Consider the following 24,053-nt stretch of genomic DNA (forward strand, 5'->3'; position numbering starts at 1 on the left):
TTCATCTAAACAAAAGTCACTTAGACTAAAACAGATATAGCTACGTTTATCCTACCATAAAACAATAAAACCAGGTACGACCTCTTCCCATGCTCCCAGGATGGAATGCACACCAAGCCTTTGTAGCCTGCTAAAGATCACACATCCTATCACTACACAATTAATTATACACCTCTAAGCATATATGGTTAAATATTTCTAAGCATAAATGACAATCAACAATACAAAACCTTATTTTTATCATTAACTCTGTTTTCCTGGGTCTTTTCACGTGTGTTATGAATAAATCGTCTTTTTTTCGGTAAATAAAAAATGGACCCTTAGGCCCCCTCCTTGATTCAAAGATGGTCTTTCTCTTTTCACATAAGTGGCCACCTTGACTCCGCGCTCAAACCAGCTTTCCTCCCTGCCCAGGATGTGTACATCCTCATCATTGAAAGAGTGTCCACTGGCCTGTAGGTGTGAATAGATTCCAGAGTCCTGGCCTGACGAGGTAGCTCTTCTGTGTTGTGCCATCCGCTTTGCCAGAGGCTGTTTGGTTTGCCCGATGTATAAATCGGGGAGTCACTTGGATGAGTGATGAAACGTTTCTCCCACTGAAAATGTTACACCCAGATGAACAGAATCAACTTTTGGAGATTTACTTTCCTGGATGATTGAGCATGCATCAAGAAATTGATAGTTTTGTTAATCATTTATGTGATATTGTTTTGTCAAGAGGAATCAATCAAGCAATATTAGGTTGATGTTACAGGAGAATGTACTATCTCTCCTAACACTGAAAGCAACAATATGCAATATCTATAGAACTCAATGAGAATGAAAATGTGCAGTTATAGTTTTTGTTGTGTCTTATGAAGGATCATGACAGTACCTTAACCTTCATGTTGTGTTCCAGTCAAATTGGAGAACTTTAAAAGTTTTATCAATGAAAAATGTTGTTAATTTGATCAGATTAACATGAGATTAATGAAATTCTCTTTTCTCGCTGTACACAGATCTCCACTGCCCTTAGTTTTGACTGAATTCGCAGATTCACAAATTAAACTTGAGCAGTTGTCATGGCCCCTCTGTTCTTGCTGGCTTGACCTGCCATTTCTGTTTCTGTTTCCTTGAACCTACTGATAATCACACTCACCTGCAGCTGATGAACTCATCCCTGGGCACTATTTAACAAAGTGGCTGATCTTCAGTTGTTGTTGGAACATTGATTGACAATAGTTAATGAAACCTTTGCTTTAGCAAAAGGTGATCTTATCATGTCTTGTCTTGGTAAAGAAAACTAACTTCTGTCTCCTTGTGTGCCCATGAAAACTGTGGAATTTTGGAGAGAACTCTTAGTTTTTGTAAATATTTCTGAGGGGACTGTGGAGAGCACGTGTGAAAGAAGCCGGCACGATCATTATGGAGGGAATCACGTTTTGCTGGACTGTTTTCACTTTGGTTTTACACTGTAAATAAACTCACGGTCCCTGTTGTGGAAGTCATGGTTTTGGGTCCTGTTTTTCCACCAGTCAGCAAAACTGATGAAGAAATCCAGTCATTAATGGACCCAGCAGATTCCTGTCCTGTTCCAGCAACTAGTTAGCGGGTTCTCCTCGGGAGTTTGGAGGACCTGACTTGGAGGAGCACAGCCCAGGGAGAAGCGAGCCTACAAATGCCGAAGCGCAGCCCATGCAGCTTGGTGGGCTTGCCTCTGACCCTCAGTAAGGAGAAGGTGGCTGATGGTCAGTGAGTATTTATGGTGGCAGAAAGGGGCACGTCATTACCACCTGTCCCTTGTGGCCAGAAGATTTTGCTTACCAGTAATTGTAGAGATACTAGCGGGCAAAATAAATGAAGCTTCCCTACCACAACCTAGGTGCCTGGTCGAACTCACCTTTAACACTCACACTCACTTTTGTCATGCCCTGATTGCTCTGGAGCTGAACAAAGGTTCCTTGATCAATCATTAGCAAAAGAGCCCAGCATTCTTCTAATCACCTTGGCTGAATCATTGCAAGTCTCTGCTCTGAATGACACGAGTCACCTGTACAAAACTCATAGAATCGGTCTGGGTGGACTCTTTCGTGTCACAAAAACTGCCTGTGGTCAGCTGCCTCCTGTGTCTCGCCAAGTGCTCCATCTGTGCTGCTAGCACATATGTTACCTTTGTTTAATATTTACATTTGTTTGATCTGAAACATCTAAGTGTGGAAAACTCACAAAAAATAGGAAATCGGGAAGGGAGCAAAGATGTTTTCGAACCGCTGTAAATTATGAGTTTGATTTAAAAAAGATGTAACATTTTAAACACATTTTAAATACTTTTTCTGTTTGTTTGTTTTTTTGTTGTTTTATTTTTTTAAGCAGAATGACTGTACCTCAAGTTATAGTCAATACAGGGTTTCCTGTATTTAGTTGATGCCTAAAGATATTAGACACCAAGAATACCAATCACACTCATACACTACAGTGTGCTTTTCTGCATTCTGTGTTGAAGTTGGTACACAATCCCAGAAAGACAAATTGCTTTAATTTCACAACCACTAAACACTCCCTATTTAAAAAGAGAGTGGAAATGAGACAGACAGACAAATAGACAGAATCGACTACATACTCTCTTCCCTTTGCGGGGAGACTGATGATAAAACACTTAATGAACAACTGGAATAACATATGTGATATAAGATGAAAATAGCATAAGGATTTTTTTTAACATTTTCCTTGACTTCCATCTGAAGACACAAACATGGACTGCAGCTGGTCTTTCACAGATGTTACACATTGGCGTATACTGATTCATCCAAGTCGGTCTGCATAGAAAAATAAGTTTAATTCATTCCATTGTTTGATGCAGGCACATAACAAATGAAGAAAACCTAACTCACCCCTACGTTGCCATATACATGAAAATTGGTGTAAATGTCATTGCAATGGGCATCCTCATAGTTCTCTTTCCTGCAGAAACAATAAAGAAAAGCACACAAGATTTTTTTCTTATCTACATGAAAATGAAGTTCAGTCACTCCTTCTTAGGTTACATTTAATCAAAAGTTTTGTTTGTTTGCTAATTAAGGTGAAGAATGTATACCTCCTTGCTGGGGCATAATGAGGGATCTCTACAGGTCTCTCTGACTTCATTGTGCTCAGGTCAGATGGTGGTGTCTCTCCTGATCTCCGCGTGCTAGCAGAAATATGTTTGGGTGTTTTTGTTTGAGTTTTTTGGCATTACCTTTAATGATATTACAATAATTTGTTTAATGACTCACCATTTTTTAACTCCGACAGCAGTAGCTATCAAAATAATGAGCAAAATGACACCTGTTCCAGAGGCAATAAAGATATATTGCATGTTGTCTGAAGAAAGAAAAACATACTGTGTTTTTTGTCATGGAAATGTTGAATAAAAAGAATTTATGTTCTATTTTTGACATTTTTACTTACCATTAACAGGTAAAGAGAGTGTGAGGTTAGCATTTCCCAGCGTGTTGTTTGCCAGACAGTGAACAAACCTAAAGGACCTAAAGTCTGTCTGCAGAGTCCCAGTAGTAACAGAGCCATTTGTCTCTACTGTGGTGCTTGGCAGGACTCTGTCACCAAGAACAAAATGGACCATGCTGGGGGGCCTGGACTGTACAATGCAATCACACTTTACTATGCCGTTATATGAGGAGCACTTAGAGTAAGTCTCAATGTCAGGGCCATCTGTAAGAACAGCAAATGTAATTAGAAACATATATCCATGCATTCATCTTTTGTTGTTATATTTGTTCTATTATTTACTTACATAACACATTGAGCTTCAGGGTGCTTGACTTGACTCGTCCTTCTTCATTAACAGCAGTGCAGTACACGGGCTCTGAGTGTCTGGAGACATTTGACATTGTGTAGGTTTGCCCCTTATTCAGCAGAACACCAGTTTCACTGTGCCACTCATAGCTGCTGACAGGGTTTGCATCACTGGAGCACTTCAGGTGTGCAGTCTCTCCCTCATTCACATCTGACTGGTACTCGACCTTCACATTCACTGGAGCATCTGCATAGAAACATTTAACCCTTACTCTGCAGCATTTTGTATCATTTTACACAGTGAGGTAAAAGCTGAGTTTCATTAAGCATTTTGACATAATGGTAGTACTAGAGTAAATTTTCAAGCAGTTGCCAAAGTCAGCAAGGTTCTGATTGGACAAATATATTGACGATAGGCTGAGCCCATCGGCGATAGGCAATTTATTTATTTATTTGCCAATGAGTAAGTTTGCTAAGAATGATGGAGCTAATAGAAGCAGTCAACAGAAAGAAACAGCGCTGTTTTAACAGTGAGCAAATGCACCCTCCTCAGAGTGCGCCGAAATGCTTGTTGATGGAGCTGCAGAAGCTGGTGACAGCCAAGTATACTCAGCCGGATGGTGGACACGTACATGCTCATGCAGGTTAGTCGTGTTTAAGTACTTTGCTCACACTATATGTCTGCACAAGTGGCACACCACTTTGGTTACATCCTTAGGTTTACCCCCTTCATGTGGTTTAAAGCCTTTATATATTTCTTTGTGCTGTAAGCGTTAACGTGCCATCATCATGATAAAAGCGAATAACAATTAACCCATCCAGATGGGTTTAGTGCATTAAAAATTTTAACCTCGTTAATCGTGATGACCGCTTTAACGCTCTAAATTTTTTGGGAAATTAGTTTGTCCATGCTTGAACTTCTTTTATGTTGTAAACGCGCAAATCAGTCCGTGCATGATTACATGGCTCCACCCATCAAAAATGGGTGACTCGCCCATTGTCGATTATTGGACTGACGATTGTCGGTTGGAAAATTTTTACATATCGCCCAACCCTACCATGAACTAACAAAATATCCAAGTAGTCCATCTAATATTTGATATATTTCGGTCAATGGAGACCAGACAGACTGCTAAACTAACATCACCATTGACTAAGAAACGCTAAAGAAAAAAAGAATAAAATTACGACTTAAAAAAAAAAATGAGTCAATTTAATGATTATAAAGTCATAACTGATAAACGGAGACACAGACAGAATTTGCTCTTCTTTCTGTCACATGTCCATCCAGTGAAAATACCAGACATCTTATTGCTGACTGTGGTTGGAATCTATATGAGTCATGATGACTGCGAATCCTGTGACTCTGACTGAAGCTAGATGCAGAAGCTGCTAAATGAAACATCAAAAAGTAATGCACAAATTTTAGTTTTTAAAATGCTTGAGGAATTTGTCTTTTATCATCAACACATATTTAGAAATGCACACTTACATTTTACTTTAAGGGTCTTGGATGTTTCTTGGTGCTTTCCTCCGTGGTATGTTACCCTGCATTGTAACAGTTTGTTGTGATCAGTGCGGTTTGAGCGAAACATTAAAATTGATGTTGCCTTCCACTGGCCATCATGAAGCTTCTGTGCTTGAAAATGCTGCTCTCCAGAGTGACTCCAGTGAAAAGCTGGTGGATATGTGGGGCAGGAGTGAAACACAGAGCAGGATGCAGACACAGGTTGACCCTCCTTTATGTCCTCATGCGCAGAAAAATCAATGGCATTTGGTTCACCTGTGTTAACAAGAAAGATCATGAATAATCAAATTTTCTGAGAGAACACTTAATGTACTCGGCAGTTGATACTGTATTTTATAAAGCTTTGACTTATGAACTTGCCTTCCTTAAATTAATTAAATTTGTTGATACTGTATTTTTCAGACCATAATGTGAACCGGATTATAAGATGCACTGTCGATGAACGGGTCTGTTTTCATACATAATTACATATTACATTACATTAAGCAAATGTTAAACTTAATTGTTACACCTGGTAAAGCAGCAACGCAGATCATTTTATTAAAGATGAAACAATTCTTTAACTCAGGTTTTAACTCTCAGTGATGCCGCAGTGATTGTTTGACTTTGGGACCTGAAGCAGAGTTTGGACCTAGATTACACCGCGAGGCTCCTGAGTACGGTAGCCGTAATTCTCTGACAACCCATCATGCTTCGTACTAAAGCACTTTTTGACAGATTTTTGAGCGTACCACATGAAATCAGTTCGAGGTCAGTAAGCACAACCAAAATTCACACATAAGGTGCACCGGATTATAAGGCGCACTCTTGATTTTTGAGAAAATTCAAGGATTTTAAGTGTGACTTATAGTGCAGAAAATACGTTAAACATGAATAAAGTGTTGAAAATCACCACCAGAGTCTAGTGAGGTTATTAATGCATAACACAGATATATTACTAACACATATTACAAGGAAGTATGGGGGGAAAGAATAGGAAGAAAGATATTTCCTGTTTTGTTTGAGTTGCTGTTCATGAAAAAAAGAATCAGCTCTGGTTGGAAAATATAACAGGAAAAGAGTGGTGGCTTCATTTGGAATTATTTAATCTTTCCATGTCTGCATGTTTCCAAACCGATGCAAGATGTACTTTCAGTCTGATTTCAAGCTTGAGAATGTAGGAAAACAAAGAACTGGATGCAACATCACACATAAACTGAAAGATAAAATGAATTAGCCTGATTTAATAGCACAAATGATGAACATGAAAACAGAAATATTAAAGAAAAAAAAAACCTCTAAACCAAATCAATTTGTATTAACCGCAAAACCTGTCTTTCAGGGTTCTAAGTAATTAGTTACATTGGGCTTTCAGAAGCAAAATGTGAGGAAAAAAGTCACAGACACTGAACACACTGCTGGATAATATTAATAATAAAGTGCTATTATAGGTTGATTTGCTGGTTCATAAATGCATTGTCAGAGCTTAGGTTTGAATCAGTTAGGTAACAAAGCAAAAGTGTATCTGTTATTAGTACAAATGAATCAGCTCAGACCAAAAAACTAGCAACAACACTGAATAAACAGACAATACTAAGCTTGGAAAATGCGATTTTATTATTGGCAATATTAATGAACATTTTACTTACGAATCATTGAAATGGAGACTTTCTTATTTAAGTAGGAAAAACTGTTATAGCCTCCAAGTTCAATCCTGAAGTGAAAAGGCCCTCCATCATTTTGTTGAAGATTTTCAATCATCAGAGAACAGTTACTCTTGCTGATGTCTCCAAGAAGTTTTGTTCGTCTCCTATACTGCTCCAGCATTTTAGACTCAGTTGGATGATAGATGACTTGATTCCCATCATTGGTCCAAATCCCTGTGAATGTTTGGACCTTTGCATTTGGGTAGTTATAAGAGCAAGGGATCACCACACATGACCCAAGGAGACCTTTTACTGAGGATGGGACAGCAATAGTCCAAGATGACGCTTCTGTTTGAGTAACTGTAATAAAATGCACAAAGTGTGAAGAAATGAAGCACAGAAACAGGTTGATCAACAAGAGACAGGAATCTTAAATGTATGAAACAAAATGCTGATTCCCTAAAAACTGCCTGGACAACAAAAGATGCATTATAAGACACAACTGACTGTTCAGTTCTGTAACTGGCAAATAAGTAAGTAAACATTACCTCTATTCATACACATTGTGCAAAATGTATCATACCTTTGACGCAAATGCATATGAAAAACAAAAGCCACTGCCAAACATCCATCTCTTCTTCTTATTTCCACATCTAAATAAAATAACAAATGTGTGTATGTGTGGGTGCTTTTATTTCCTCTATGGACAAGTGATGTCAAGTTTCCGTTCTGCTTTTAATACTCACTTGATCCACTTTGCCACAATTTCTGTGAATTTACAAAGTGTAGAATGGGGAAGCAGGTCATATGTATCAATATTTATCCTTTTTGAATGATTTGCCAAGATTTTATCAAAGGGGTGTTAAGAAGATTTATAAGATTATAAAATAACACATTTTATTTTTCACAAGTTGAATTTCAGATTTCATATGTAACGTAATAATAATAATAATGATAATAATAATAATAATGATGTACGAGGTATTTGTCGTCTCTTTAAGCGTATGTTGTATCTTGCCTCGCATCTTCCATTGAGCACAAATATCTGTGCTTATTCTAGCCTGGCTCTGCCAGATGTCCTTTGCTCTTTATTGCAGTGATATTAATAGAGGTCAACTACAACTCATTCATCTCTTAGTGCTTCTACAGAGCTTGTAAAAGTTCATCTTGAGTTGAATAAAAGAGAACACATTTGAAATGAAAGGAAAAAAGCAGTTATGCTGTAGTATATGTGAGTGAGGTCATTCATTTAGTATTTTAAAAAAGTTTAGCTTTTTAGATGCACAACCTAGTCTTCAATGGGAGGCTGATTGTACCTCAGCACATTCACATTTTAGTTATAAACTATTATGACACCTCCCCTAATATGTGTAGAAGTTCTAGTGAAACAATATGAGATCTATGTTGTAGAGTGACAGACTATCTCATACTACATCTAGTATCCATTCAAATAACATCAAAATTAGCACATGGATCCAAAGTAATAAAAATGCTCAGTTATATCAACAACTGCATCAATGAGGAGTTTAGTTAACAAAGAGGAAAGACATTTTCATGTTTTTTTCTAATTTGAGAAGAATGACTGTACCTTTTACTTATTCGCCTCATTGTCTTAAGTTGTACCTGGAGATTGTTGGTGCAGAGCTGTCACCACAGGATTTCATTTACTTAGTTGATACCTTTCGGCATTTACATGACATGTTGTCTTGTACGATTTATGCTTAAGCTCTTACTATCTCACAACTTCACAACCTACTTCATTACTAAGACACCAAACTAATGCAATAAAAAAAAGATTTGTTTAAATTGTTACACAATGTCAAAAAAATAAACTATTTTAAATTTTCACAAAAAGGGACCCAGTCTTTTTTAAATTGGTATTGTTTCCCCTTTATGAGCTCATACTTCAGCAAAAAGGTCTCCATCCTGTCCAGCTCATACAAATGCATCAGTATTATCTTCAGACAACAATGAAATAATTTTAATAAAAAAATCGTCCTTGTGTCATGTCTCCGTATTTATATAAATAATGAGCCAACATTTTCCTCATGACACCATTGGTGGACCTACCCTACCCTACCTACCTACATACATCCTGCTCGCCTGTTAGCTGTTTAACAGCTGCTGCTGATTCAGGAAACATGCCCACGTTACCTGGTGATAGTCACAGTTTAAGATAAGATAAGATAAGATGACCTTTATTAGTCCCACTCGTGGGAAATTTGTTTTGTTACAGCAAAAGTGCAAAGTTATGTAGCAGAAATTAGAAAACACTGGAATGCAATAAAATAAAATACTATATACAATAGAATAAAATAGAATAGACTAATATATACAATAGAATAAAATAGAAATACAAATGCTATATACAACTGAGTAAGAAAATACAAAAATACAACTTCGTCAGAAGAAGAATTGTACAAGAATTGCACATATAGCAGTCTTATTGCACGTGTAAGGGTTTGATCAGCTGCAAAAATCTTTGTTGTGGAGTCTGACAGCAGTGGGGAGGAAAGACCTGTGAAATCTCTCCATCCGGTGTGGGATGGTGCCGCAGTCTCCCACTGAAGGAGTTGCTCAGTGCTGTCAGAGTCTCTTGCATGGGGTGGGAGATGTTGTCCAACAGGGATGACAGCTTAGCCGCCATTCTACTGTCACTCACCACCTCCATTGGGTCCAGAGGGCATCCTAGAACAGAGCTGGCCCTTCAGATCAGCCTGTTCAGTCTCTTTCTGTCCCCAGCAGAGATGCTGCCGCCCCAGCAGACTACACCATAGAAGATGGCTGAGGCCACCACAGAGTCATAGAAGATCTTCAGGAGTGGGCCCTCTACTCCAAACGACCTGAGTCTCCACAGCAGGTACAGCCTGCTCTGCCCTTTCCTGTAGAGGGCATCTGAATTATGAGTCCAGTCCAGTTTGTTGTTCAGATGAACACCAAGGTACCTGTAGCTGTCCACAGCCTCAATGTCCATACCTTGGATGTTCAGTGGTTGCAGTGGAGAATGCTTGTGCCTGCGGAAGTCTACCACCAGCTCCTTGGTTTTACTGGCATTGATCTGGAGGTAGTTCAGCTGGCACCAGTCCACAAAGTCCTGAGTCAGTCCTCTGTACTCCTTGTCGTCTCCATCAGTGATGAGGCCGACTATTGCAGAGTCATCAGAGAACTTTTGCAGGAAGCACTGGGTGGAGTTGTGGGAGAAGTCTGCAGTGTAGTTGGTGGAGAGGAACGGAGCCAGATCCGTTCCCTGTGGGGCCCCCGTACTGCAGACGACCCTGTCCGACACACAGCCCTGAGTCCTCACATACTGTGGTCGGTCGGTGAGGTAGTCCAAAATCCAGCTAGTGAGGTGATGGTCCACTCCAGAGTTCTCCAGCTTGTCCTTCAGAACCGAGGGAAAAATAGTGTTGAAGGCACTGGAGAAATCAAAGAACATGATTCTCACAGTGCTCCCAGGAGTCTCCAGGTGAGCGAGGGAATGATGTAGGAGGTGGATGATGGCATCATCCACTCCAATGCCAGGTTGGTAGGCAAACTGAAGTGGGTCCAGTGATGAGCTCACCAGGCGCCGAAGCTGAGCCAGGACCAACCGCTCCAGGGTCTTCATCAGGTGGGATGTCAGAGCCACCGGCCTGTAGCTGTTGAGGTCCTTGGGGCGTGAAGTCTTTGGCACTGGTACAACACAGGAGGTTTTCCAGAGCTGTGGGACTCTTCCCAGCCTCAGGCTCAGGTTGAAGAGGTGCTCTATCACTCCATCACCGTGGGCAGCTGCAGCTCCATGTAACGTAATGTCGGCGCAATACTGTGCACAAGACAAAAAAATGTAGTTTGTTTCCTGGGTGCAAAGGTGCTTGAGCTTGTGTTTCCTTTTTAGTTACTGGCCGGGGACACAGAAGAAGTATGTTGCTCTCCTGAACAGGTAATTCAGCAAAAGGGTAGTTGTGAGCGAGATCAATCTCCTCCATACTTAAGCTGTGTGTTCCTGTAACACTCCAGAAAACATCGTCACGATTTACCAATAAGTCCTGCATCCTGACTGTGTCCCCTTTCTGGCTTCCCCAGGACAGTTTCTTGGGAATGCTGAAGCCAGTGGTTGCTGAATTACCCATGATACCAAGGAGAAAATTTGTAAATTAAAAAGAAACCCTGCATCAATCAAGTGAAGAATATTAAATTAAGTGTAATTTATATAGCGCCAAATCACAACAAAAGTCACCTCAAGATGCTTTTTCTCTTTGTTGCAATTACTAAACTATTTTTTATAAACTATTATTTTTTAGCTGTTGTTACATCTGTTATTAATAATTTTTTTTAAATTATCATTATTTTTATACATATACATGAATGAAATGAAATAAGTTTTCAGTGATATTTAATGATGAGTAGTTTGATTTCCACAGCAAAGGGAAAAAAATTGATTTCCACAGCAAAGGAACAAGAAGGTGAAACATCTTTAATACTACTAATCACTCACCACTTGTTCACGTTGTACATCATCTTTGTTGATGTATTTGATCACCACCTACAGGCCAGTCAGTAGTATTTTGGTTATTACAGGCAATGGTAAGAGAGATATATCATTAAGATTTGTACTCACTGGTAAATCATCTGTTTTTCTTCTCCCAGCATAAACAGAACCAAAGCCTCCTTCCCCGAGCATTTCAAGCGCTTCGTATTTGGCCTCAAAGAAGGCTAAACACAGACAGAGAGAGAAACATATTTTTGCATATGAACTTCGGATAATGTGGGATAAATGGAACAAATATCTTATTGTTTTCTCATGTGTAGCACAACGTAGGAAATAGTAAAATTAGAAATGTTTCCACTACTAGAAATATTCAATTTGGTTTGTTTAGCTGAAGCAGGTAACTGGAAAGAGTGTAGAAGGAAGCTCAACGGGTCAAGTATTAGCATTTCAGAGTATTTACTTTGTTGCTGTAAGAAGTAGGGTAGGGCAGGGCAATATGGCCAAATATATTTATCACGATATATATTTGAAAATTTGCGATAACGATATAACTGACGATATAATTGGTGCGAGACAAAATACTTTACAACTCCACAACTTTATTAGTGCAAAAAAACCCCATCAATTTATTTTCACTCAAACAAGCAGCTGTTTTTTATGTGCATTAAAGCTATATAAAAATTTAATAGTGCAAATGCAAATTCCTTTCCACCATGTGTGTATGAAAACAAAGGCACCGCGCATGTGCGTTTATTCTATCGCGATATTTCATTTTCTAATCATTAACTAATATTGTATTGGTATTACTGTAAACGGAATAATATGACATGCTACTTTTGATTAGGGCTCATTTACTTTAAATCTGTTATTGTTAACAAAACATTTCTTAAACAAAAGAGAAAATTGCACATCCTCTCACAATATTTCGACTCCTCAGTACGTAGCTGCATCATGGAGTTTAGCCATTTTCATACAATTGTGTCTGAGTCAGTATGTTAGGGCTTGCTGATGTTAAACAGAGCGGCGATTATATCGTATGCATTGTTTAGTATTTTGTATCAGAGTGATTAAAAAGTTTCCATCAGCTACTAAAGAGCTGGAAGTTAAACCCAGCTCCACAACACTGTTGGTGTGTCCCACTGTGGAGGAGACTGACATTACAACTAGGAAATGACTGCATAGCACCACTTACTGACCTAACACACCGAGTTCTGAAAATGACTGCTGTTTGCATGACGTTGCTATAATTACCATTAGTGAAAGACATTGGAAAAAGGCTTAAAACTCAATGAAGAATTTGCAAACCTAAAAGCAACAAAACAAACTTAAGATACCTTTAATCCTAAATCCACAGCCTAACCATACAGTTCGGTCCTGTATAGTCATCTACCACTGATCTTACTTAGTTTACCTCTGTTTCTGTTGAATGGGAGGGACATGTTCCCACTGTTGTAAATGGGAGCTGATTGACTGCTGCATCCTGGCGAGGGCTCACAGTCATCTTCCCTGGTTGCCTGTCTAGATGTTTCTGTTCCTGGCAGCTGCTTAGTTCTGTGCTCCTCATGTGATTCTCTGATACTGGTGCCTCTCTCCTGTTTTTTAGCTGGTGTCTCTCTCGAGGTGCTGGCCTTTCTTTTCACACCCTTTATTGGCACAGTGTCTACTGCTGACTGAGCAGGTCCACGGCCACTCCTCAGCCTTTTTCTAGGTGACTCTAATGCAGTGCTGGCTTTCCCCTTTTTTTCCAAGCTACATGTGGCTTTAGTGGTGCTGCCACAACTCTCTATAAATCAGATAATCCCAGTTATTATCAAGCTGATGACAGCATGCAGTTTGATTTTGATTGAACCAAGAAGTCTGTGTGATGTTCAGTGCCACTGAGTTTTAATGTTCACCATTTTACAAATTTGAAAATACTTAACTAATTAATGCAGCTAAAGTTTAGAGAAGGTTTGGTGGTTTAGTTTAAGGTCTGTGTCAAAGTCAGACTTTCTACAATATATCCAGCTGGTTGAAAGTAACTATGTACATTTACTCTAAGACTGCACTGAAGTCCAGTTACTTTATGTCTTTACTCAAGTATTTCTATTTTGTCCACATTTTGCTTCATAACTATATGACAAAGTTATGACATTATATTTGTAATATAACAACACTCAAAAGTACAGAGAGGTGTTTTTGTCCTTTAACTTAGTCTACACAACCAGGCTTTAAAGTCACAATAACATCATACTGCGAATAGCAAAAAAGTAAAGACTCCAGCAGAAAATTAAGAATACAGTTGATCCGTTTCCAATAACAACCAGTTGTATTTTCAATACAAAGAAGAAAAATGCACTTTTCTGCACGAAAACCAAGAAAAATTATGCTAACTGTAACTAAATAAAAAAAATACTTAAAATAAAATAATTTGCATTTGAAAAACTTGTACGTGTACAAATACACTAAATTACAGACATAAAACTCAGTTTGAAGCTGTCTGCAGTGGAGGAAAATCAGAGGACGACTTACCTGAGCTTCTATCAGAGGGCACGAGATTTACACTGTTTATTGTCTCAGAGACCATCTTCTTGGTAAATTTGCGCAGTCACACTTTGAGAAAATGCTTGACTTCGAATATACCAATGCTAAGTTGAGCTTTTCTGACGTTGCTGTGCTGAAGTGAGTGAACTGTGTGTTCTGAGTTGTTAAAGATGATGACTCGGGTTCCATTCCGTGAGTTCACAAATACACAAGATTGAACAATACAAAGGAAGAAAACAAACACTTATTTAAAACATTTTTATTAAAAGGTCTTAAGGAGTCAAAAGATGAATGATAAACATACTGGGTTGGGTTCTTTTCCACATTTAACACTGTAAATCCCTCAGTACACAGAAACTGTATGAAATGGCCACAAACAGAAATACATGCATATACCAGTATGAAGAGTTTACACACTTTTATGAAATGAAATTTCTATTCTCTATTCTTCTTTCACAAATAAAAAGAAATCTACATTTTAAAGTTTCCACAGATGTAGTTTTTGGAAGATGGGGTCAACAGAAATACTGTTCAACTGAATATCAACATTTCACATGGCAAATATTTTCTGTGAGCAACAGCTGCGCATTTACACATCCAGATGTGTTAGCTTTCATTTGGTGTTTTGATTCTGTCTATTTGATGGGTGTAATATCAGTTAGCGCTTCTGTTACCTCCGCTTTGGTCTCCTCTGGTCTCAGAATAAATAAATGCAACACAGAGTTGACAACAACATCGATTTTGCTTCTACAAGAACACCTTTCTAAATACAAATCTGCTAATCTTAAAACTTTGACCAAACCAGAGTTTACCAAGTCTTCTTCGACAACTCAGGCCTTAAAAAAGAGGAATAACCAGGCTGAATGTCTTTCCTTAGGAAAAGAATAAACCAAAAGTCACTTTTAGAAAGTGTAGCATCTTGAAACATAATTGCTGTTAAGTGATAAAATATTTTTCTCCTCTTTTTCTTTTTCACACAGTTTTAAGATAATCAAACAAATTTTGAAACCCTGGAAAATACCAAACTTAGTTTTTAAATTATGATTTCATTGATTAAGTGGAAAAAATGTTATCCAAGCCTACTTGGTCCAGAGTGAAAAGGCTGTTGCCATCTGTTTAAATCATGAATTATTGCAATTAACTACATTTCTTTTGTGAAGTTGACTAAATTTCATAAGCCACACCCAGTCCTAAATACTGCCAAATCTGTTAAATCAAGAAATCTCATAAAAAATGACTAAATAAAATAAAAAGCCATTGTCTTCACAGTGGCTTCTACCTGCTCGGAGCTCTCCTCTCTCTATGGCTCACACTTCCTGATGTTTGCAAAAAGATTTTTCTTTTAGACCAGTTGTGCTTCAGATGTCAGTTTGTGCATTTATGTGTTAATGATTTTGTTTACTGTTTTATTCAAAAAAGAAATCCAGAAAATGCTTTGTGATTGTTTTCTTGCCACTGTCTTTTTTGCTTAAGTTTTAATGTTGACATACATTGTCAACCTGAACATCCTGAACAACACGAAATGAGAGAAAACAAAATGAAGTGTATTTGCAGAATTTCTTTTTCTTCTTAGAAGGAATCTGTAATGCTATAGTTTTAAAATTTTTATAATAGAAAACAGTGGTTCTGCTGTTTTCCCTCTTTTTCTTAAAGCATAAAGCGTACATAATAGCAAAACACTCAAATTACACATAAACATATGTGAGGAGAAAAGGTCTTTAAGTATATACCTTAAATATAACCACTGATCACCATTGATCATGAGTTAATCACTGAGTTGTTCCAAGTATGACCTAACGCCTTGTAGTTGGGAGGCTTTTCTTTCATTATAGTCTTTCAGCACCATCTTCTGGTGAGTTTGTTCAAATATTCCTGGCTGTAGTCACCAGTAAGTCCTGTTCCTACGGTGGCCCCTAGAGACAAAGCATGTATAAACTCCAAAACACTTACAAATTCCAAATAGCACGCACAAACTCCTCAACACATACAAAATCCAAAACACATGCAAACTCCAAAACACATGCAAAATCCAAAACACGTACAAAATTCAAAACACATGCAAACTCCAAAACACGTACAAAATTCAAAACACGTGCAAACTCCAAAACACATACAAAATCCAAAACACGTACAAAATTCAAAACACGTGCAAACTCCAAAACACATACAAAATCCAAAACACGTGCAAAATCCAAAACACGTACAAAATCCAAAACACATACAAAATCCAAAACACGTGCAAAATCCAAAACACGTACAAAATCCAAAACACGTGCAAACTCCAAAACACGTACAAAATTCAAAACACGTACAAAATTCAAAACACATGCAAAATCCAAAACACGTGCAAAATCCAAAACACGTGCAAAATCCAAAACACGTACAAAATTCAAAACACGTACAAAATTCAAAACACGTACAAAATTCAAAACACATGCAAACTCCAAAACACATACAAAATCCAAAACACATGCAAAATCCAAAACACATGCAAAATCCAAAACACGTGCAAAATCCAAAACACGTGCAAAATCCAAAACACGTACAAAATTCAAAACACATGCAAAATCCAAAACACGTACAAAATCCAAAACACGTGCAAAATCCAAAACACGTACAAAATTCAAAACACATGCAAACTCCAAATCACAACGGAAGTGCTCCAGGACGCTAGGGGCAGTGTTGAGCTCGATTTGTAAAATAAACGGCAAGTTTGTTGCAAACACATGGGCTCTAGTCTCCGTTGCGCTTCCCAGGTTGCCTAGCAACTATGATACTAACAGCTGGAAACGTGTCATACAACTTTTTTTGACAGAAATGAAGGAGAACATATTTTTTTTCATTTGTTTGTTTGTTTCTACAAGAGCTTTGTGTGATTTGATAAGTATCTGAGGCTGAGACCACAGGACAGTAAAACATGATTTTTGGGCTTCATTTCTGTACTGAACAGTCATTTAAGATTAGCTAGTAAATAACAATTAGCTAATGTTGTTCATGAGACTAAAGTCATATCACTTTGGTAATGTAAATATAATATGGACAATATTATGGTTATTATATTAGTCATTATTAGGTATTACAGCAGTGAACATGAACTCTTTGTCAAATGCTGAGCTTCAGTACAGATTCAAGTTGCAGTTATTTACATGTCTTACCACCTTAAATCTTCACTCAAAGACAAGTATATAGGAATGACTGCCAAATTTATTTGCCACTGAAGCCGAAGGATGGCATCTGAATAAAACCTCTCTTGACATGCCTAGATGACATTAAAGCTTGGTTGGCTCTAAACTTTTTAAATTTGAATGAAAAGAAAACAGATTTGTTGGTGTTTGGACCCAGTGGCCCCTGTGAGTCCTCTTCTTTTCATTTGGAACCCCTGGAGGTTTATTTTAAACCTGTTGTTACTGCCCTTGGTTTTAAGTTGGACCAGTCCATTTTTATCATTTAAGGCGACTGGCAAGAGTGAAATCGTTTCTTTCTAGGCAGCACTTTGAAACCGTGATCCATGCTTTTATTTCTTCCCCTGTGGACTACTGTAACGCACTTTATGTGGGGGTCAGTCAGTTGTTACTCTGACATCTGCAGCTGGTTCAAAATGTATATTGACAGTGCATATATAGGTGTATCATATATAAGAGACAAATGTTGTTCCTTCAGTATGTTGGCATTACTAAATTTGGCTCAAATGCTTACATACATGTGTAAAAAGAAAATGTACAAGCTGTGAGCTGTTTCAAATCAAATCACTTTTATTGTCACATCACATGTGCAGGTACATTGGTACAGCACATGTGAGTGAAATTCTTGTGTGCGAGCTTCACAAGCAACAGAGTTGTGCAAAATACAATAATGTAAACAAGCAAAATACAAGAATGGCTACATCTGAAACTAATAAATATATGTACAATATATAATAGTATATATATGTTTCTGATAAAATGAAGAGTAGACTGATGTATTAAATATTCCTTTATTGGGTGAGAAAATCAGACCATGTCATAACTGCTTTAAGTCATACAGAATAGATATCAGAGCTTTAAACAGGCTGACGTCTGCTAAATGGGTCAAACTGGGCAGAAAGTATACAAACACATAACATCCTTATAGAATATGATGTAACACTATAGATCAACTTACCTCAGAATATATAAAGCATATAAACAATTACAGCAATATGATGCAACAAACACAGCAGTGCTACTGATCCAAAATACTCAAAGCTTCATAGAACTGAAACAAACATTTATTTTTAGTTCCATTCTGCTGCTGATACAGACTTTAGGTTTCTGAACATTAAACTTGTTGCTGCCTTTCATAGTGCGTAACTTGAAGGCCCTGAGTACTTTCTCCCACACTGGAAACACTGGAATGATAAAATTATTTGAACATTACCTAATAAGACTGATTCAGGACAGACAATTAGTTATTTTAAACTTTTCTAGCAGTCCTTCACAAACAGGGAACAGTCTGTCTATTCTCTCCATCTGTCAGCTGCTGCTGGCTCTTCCTCCTCCTCTTCCTCACATACTGCTGAGATTGTCCTGGTGGATCATCAGGGGTGCAAAGCCTCACAGATGATGTAATGCAGTGGGTCCCTCAGTCTGTTCTCACTCTGGACACTTGCAGGTGTCACACATAGAAATCAAATGTGTGATAAGCTGCAGGATTCAAACACAAGTGTGACTTATAAATACATGTTCATACTTTTATTCCACAATCAGAGAGAAAGAAACAGAGAGAGAGTGCAGGACAGACAGACAGGTGACAGTCTCAGGTGTACACACTGCTACAAAACAGCACCAGAGAAGGAGGATTTAGTGTTTGTGTCATTGCGAGTGCTAAACAAGAAGAGTTCCCAGATGGTACAGTGGACACATGTGTGACTCCTGTGATTAAAGCATCTTTCTTTCAGCTTAAGGAGTGAACCGTCAGCTGACTGACATGACTGACTTTAATTACGCATAAAATCATCACATTCTCTGTAAGATTAAAGTCAGCTATTGAACGGCGAATATTTTGAAGTGAAGGCTTTAAAACCAAGTTAGTACAAACGTCGCTAATGTCACATAACTTTCCCGACATGTTGCCAACAGTAATGTTTTAATGTTCTTCATTATAAAAACATTTGCGCATAAATAAGTGACATAATATTCAGTACTTACTTCTGGAAGTTTACTCTTCGTCCGCTCCGCTTCCGCCGTTTTTTTTCGGCAAAATTATCCAAACCACCGCCGCGCTATGAAGTCTGGGATATGTTGGGCCATGAAGGCTACACAGACCCATCCTTAAAATTCAGGGAAATTAAGGACGCATTTGAGGGCCGCATTTCGAGCAGCCTTTGAATTGGGACAGTCTTTGTCGTGTCGCTGTGACATAATCGGCCTTAAAATGCGGCCTTTAAGGCTGCAGACCCCAAATCCGGTCATTGGTACTTCCTGGCTTGTGTAGTTACTAGGTAACAAAAGCTCAACACTGCCCCTAGCGTCCTGGAGCACTTCCGTTGTGTTTTGGATTTTGCATGTGTTTTGGAGTTTGCGCGTGTTTTGGGGTTTGCACGTGTTTTGGATTTTGCACGTGTTTTGGATTTTGCACGTGTTTTGTATTTTGTACGTGTTTTGTATTTTGCATGTGTTTTGGATTTTGCATGTGTTTTGGATTTTGCATGTGTTTTGGAGTTTGCGCGTGTTTTGGATTTTGCACGTGTTTTGTATTTTGCATGTGTTTTGTATTTTGCACGTGTTTTGTATTTTGCATGTGTTTTGGATTTTGCATGTGTTTTGGAGTTTGCACGTGTTTTGTATTTTGTACGTGTTTTGGATTTTGCACGCGTTTTGTATTTTGTACGTGTTTTGTATTTTGCACGTGTTTTGTATTTTGTACGTGTTTTGTATTTTGCATGTGTTTTGTATTTTGTAAGTGTTTTGGAGTTTGCACGTGTTTTGTATTTTGCACGTGTTTTGTATATTGTACGTGTTTTGTATTTTGTACGTGTTTTGTATTTTGCATGTGTTTTGTATTTTGTACGTGTTTTGGAGTTTGCATGTGTTTTGGATTTTGTACGTGTTTTGGAGTTTGCACGTGTTTTGGATTTTGTAAGTGCTTTGGAGTTTGCATGTGTTTTGTATTTTGTACGTGTTTTGTCTTTTGCATGTGTTTTTTATTTTGTAAGTGTTTTGGAGTTTGCACGTGTTTTGGATTTTGTAAGTGCTTTGGAGTTTGCACATGTTTTGTATTTTGTACGTGTTTTGTATTTTGCACGTGTTTTGGATTTTGTAAGTGCTTTGGAGTTTGCATGTGTTTTGTATTTTGTACGTGTTTTGTCTTTTGCATGTGTTTTTTATTTTGTAAGTGTTTTGGAGTTTGCACGTGTTTTGGATTTTGTAAGTGCTTTGGAGTTTGCACGTGTTTTGTATTTTGTACGTGTTTTGGATTTTGCATGTTTTTTGTATTTTGTACGTGTTTTGTCTTTTGCATGTGTTTTTTATTTTGTAAGTGTTTTGGAGCTTGCATGTGTTTTGGATTTTGCACGTGTTTTGGATTTTGTAAGTGTTTTGGAGTTTGTACGTGCTTTGTCTCTAGGGGCCACCGTACTGTTCAAAGTAATACTTCTTTGGTGCAGTGGTGCTATTTTTTCACATATTTACCGACAAAGAAAATTTTTGATAAGCAATGAAGCAGCAGCTGAAGCCTGTGTGCAAATAAATGTTTAATGCTCAAAAATAGGCACTAAAAACAGGAAGTTATGAATCTGGTCTATAAAGATATCTGGCATAAATTACACTTTGACACAAGACTGCACATCCATTCAAGTATAAAAACACAAAGTATAAATAAAATCAAAGAATGCAGGTTTAGTGCAAATGATGTAAAAACAGTCACACAGACAACAGACAATATGGACTGGAATACACATACACACAGAACTACTGTGAAAAAAGATCAAAATGAGCCCCAGAAAGACAGCTTGGAAACATGCAAACAACATCAAAACATAAAGCACACAAAGACTCCAGAGATGGAGGGAAGCATGAAAAACTAAGATAGTAAAAAAAACCCTAAAAAATTAAACAGACAGAAGAATTCACTGCACGGACAAAAGTAGATACTGGACACTGACTCTGACAGTGAATTATGAATAATTCAAAATGCTGCATGGTACAGTGGCTAGCATTGTTGCCTCACTGCAAGAAGGTCGTGGGTTTGAATCCAGTCTGGCCTTTTCTTGTATGTTCTCCCTGTGTTTTCATGAGTTATGTCAGGGTACTTCCTCCCACAGTTCAAATCCAAGTATCATGTTAGATTAACTGATGGTTCTAAACTTGACCGTAGGTGTGAATGTGAGTATTAATGGTTTGCTGTCAATCTGTCCCTTTGACCAACTGAGCTACTGCTCGGAGTGTACCCTGCCTCTTGCTCCATATCAGACCTATTTACATTTAAGTTTATTATAAAAAGATAATCAAAGACAAAATATCTTATAAAAGTATATTTTGTCAATACTAGTTTTGGTGATGGATTCTTAGATGCATAACAAATATTCATTTGTTTTATCAGCTGAGCAGAGAAATCTCAAAATAGACTCACCATTAGACCATAAACCAAGAGGCCAAACCAGAAGTACATGGAAGTCAGAATGCATGTCCTTTCACTTCTGCAAGGAGGCTTACATTTTAGTTACAAACTGTTAATATAATACCTCTGTTACATAATACCTCCAGTACCATGTGTTTAACTGTCACACAAGGATGGAACTGTAAGCAACAACAAAGTGCAAAGTTGTTTATATGCACGGTTTTCACAAAAGAAGACATGAATTACATTTGTTTAAAAAGGAAAACACATTTTAAATACAGTTTTTAATCTGTAAAGAGAATGGCTGAAACTTGTTGTTTCTGCAGAGCAAAGGACTTCCTTTACATAATCAATGCCTGTATGTCACCATATGCAGGCATCTTGTTGTTACTTCTTCTCACAAGTTGAGAGAGAAAGGCACTCTTTAGTAGAGACGCTACCAAGAAGCATATTTGCACTCGCACTTCAGGGGCTGTGTGTTACCACCTTATTAATCAGAACTGAGTATCTTCTTGTTATTCTGTTGTGTTGCTTGAATTGTTCACTGTAAAACCACATATTTCTGGATCCTCCGTTCCAACAAAAGCAGGGTTGAGTATTTCACATGTGTATGAATACACTTTGTTGCTCTCCTGAACAGGTAATTCAGCATAAGGGTAGTTGTGAGCGAGATCAATCTCCTCCATATTTAAGCTGTGTGTTCCTGTAACACTCCAGAGATCATCGTCACGATTTACCAATAAGTCCTGCATCCTGACTGTGTCCTCTTTCTGGCTTCCCCAGGACAGTTTCTTGGGAATGCTGAAGCCAGTGGTTGCTGAATTACCCATGATACCAAGGTGAAAATCTGTAAATTAAAAAGAAAAAAACAACAACAAGCCTACTAGTAAATAAATACATGTATGAATGTATGAGTGAAGAATTTGCAGAACAGAGTTTTGTTTTTGTTTTACCTGGTCACTAAAACAGCTGCTGGATCTTTCTACTGAAGCAACGAATGCGGAATGATGGCTGATCTGGTCTATTTTAAAAGGTCTGACCGTGTCTGTTATTGATTGAACATTTAAGAGTCATCAAACAGTAACAATTGAAGTTTATCTCATTGTAATTAACATAAACCAATCAATCAATCAATTACTGGAAAATGCAATCACCATTTTAAAGGTTTTTGAAATCTTGATGAAAATAACCAAAACAAACAGTTTTTAGTTGTGAGGTTTAAGTTTATGTATTCTCCAGAAAGTTTATTTCATTTTGATGTTGTCATATGTCATAAAGTTCAATAAAATAGGCACATTTATCACCTGACATTGAACTTTGCAAAAAAGAAAACATTTATTACACTATGGGCCAATATGTACTTCATTTTAAGTGACATATGAATGAATCACTGCATTGACCCTTTTCCTTTGATTAATTTTTTTAAACACCACTTGTTCTTCATTAAATCAAATTAAAATTAGATTATTTTTTAATGAGTTTTATTATAAAAAATGACAAAGTAAGAATAGAAGTTAACATGTTTTAGTCCAATACCTGTCTGAAGATATAATTTTCACCTAGCAACTGAACCGTGGTGGACTTAACTGTGGGATCCTTCCACAAGTTTCTTTTATGATTTCTTATGGGCAAACATAGGAGGATGGGAGGGGCGACAAGGACTAGTTTTAAGTTTGAATAGGGTCAGTGTCACTGAGCATGAGGTGATAACCTGGACCCACCCTACAGAGGTTGCATAGTTCAACTTCTCCAGGATGACACACACACACACACACACACACACACAGTGAGTACTGAAGGAGGCCAGTTTATTTAAGAATCTTTGTTCTTACTGTCTGTGGTAACTTATGTTTAAAATAAGCTTTCTTTGTCACAACCAATTGGTTCCAATCAACTGTGATAAATAAAAATATCGTCTGTACATATACAGACCCTCGAATTGAACATCCTGAGCAGGTGGTTAGGATTGTGGAAGAAAAAATAAGTTAGTCTGATTTAAATGCCTTATAATTAAAATGAAGATTTTTAATTTAACATCTACTTTAAATACATATCTTGAAAGGAGTGACACAGACTTTTAAAACAATTGGCTTCTGGCTAAACCTCAACAAACATGTTTGCATTGAGGGTAAAAAGCGGAGTCATTTCAACCATGCCAACAATCAGCGTACTCTTTCTTATTATTGATTTTTTTTCTTGTTGATTTTTTTTGTAGCTCCTTAGACCTGAGGACAGCACACATTTCTTGGTTTTTATCTCGATGGTTGTTGCTGATTAATGAATAAACAGACCAGACCAGGGTGATCAGATCACAACGCACTGCCATGAGAAGTGGGATAATGAGATGAGAGATAAACATCCAGTCTAGTCCCACATAAAGTGGGAGATGTGGTCACCCATATCTGTTAGGCTGTTTGTAAGCATTGATACTATTTATTTGTAATGCATATTTAATTAACTCACAATGTAGCTAATATAAGATTTAAAATTGACACGCTTTCCTGAGTATTTTCTCCAGTTAAAACATTAACAGCTACTATGTATTGAATGTCATTTTTTATGA

General features: G+C 37.6%; 1 protein-coding gene across 1 annotated transcript; it reads right to left on the reverse strand.

Moving 5' to 3' along the window:
• Positions 1–2,759: 2,759 nt before the first annotated feature.
• On the reverse strand, positions 2,760–7,556 carry LOC146622318 (sialic acid-binding Ig-like lectin 14). The gene is made up of 9 exons (XM_085365050.1): positions 7,508–7,556; positions 6,928–7,284; positions 5,264–5,554; positions 3,770–4,018; positions 3,427–3,687; positions 3,252–3,339; positions 3,074–3,166; positions 2,871–2,940; positions 2,760–2,795 (listed from the first exon to the last, which is right to left on the reverse strand). Exons 1-9 carry the CDS (start codon positions 7,554–7,556, stop codon positions 2,760–2,762), a joined length of 1,494 nt encoding a protein of 497 aa, XP_085221176.1.
• Between the last annotated feature and the right edge of the window lie 16,497 nt (positions 7,557–24,053).

This window comes from Diplotaxodon limnothrissa, linkage group LG11 (genome assembly GCF_057381915.1).
Source record: "Diplotaxodon limnothrissa isolate DT_005_m linkage group LG11, D_limnothrissa_male_GT1.1, whole genome shotgun sequence".
Taxonomy (NCBI): domain Eukaryota; kingdom Metazoa; phylum Chordata; class Actinopteri; order Cichliformes; family Cichlidae; genus Diplotaxodon; species Diplotaxodon limnothrissa.

What these genes read in the sequence shown, in the direction of transcription:
- LOC146622318 (XM_085365050.1), bottom strand. Translation starts at nt 7,556, where the DNA reads ATGGATGTTTGGCAGTGGCTTTTGTTTTTCATATGCATTTGCGTCAAA. An exon ending in AGTCTCCATTTCAATGATTC is followed by an intron (nt 5,555 to 6,927) that starts GTAAGTAAAATG and finishes TTGTTAACACAG; the next exon opens with GTGAACCAAATGCCATTGAT. An exon ending in GCTGTCGGAGTTAAAAAATG is followed by an intron (nt 3,167 to 3,251) that starts GTGAGTCATTAA and finishes TATTTCTGCTAG; the next exon opens with CACGCGGAGATCAGGAGAGA.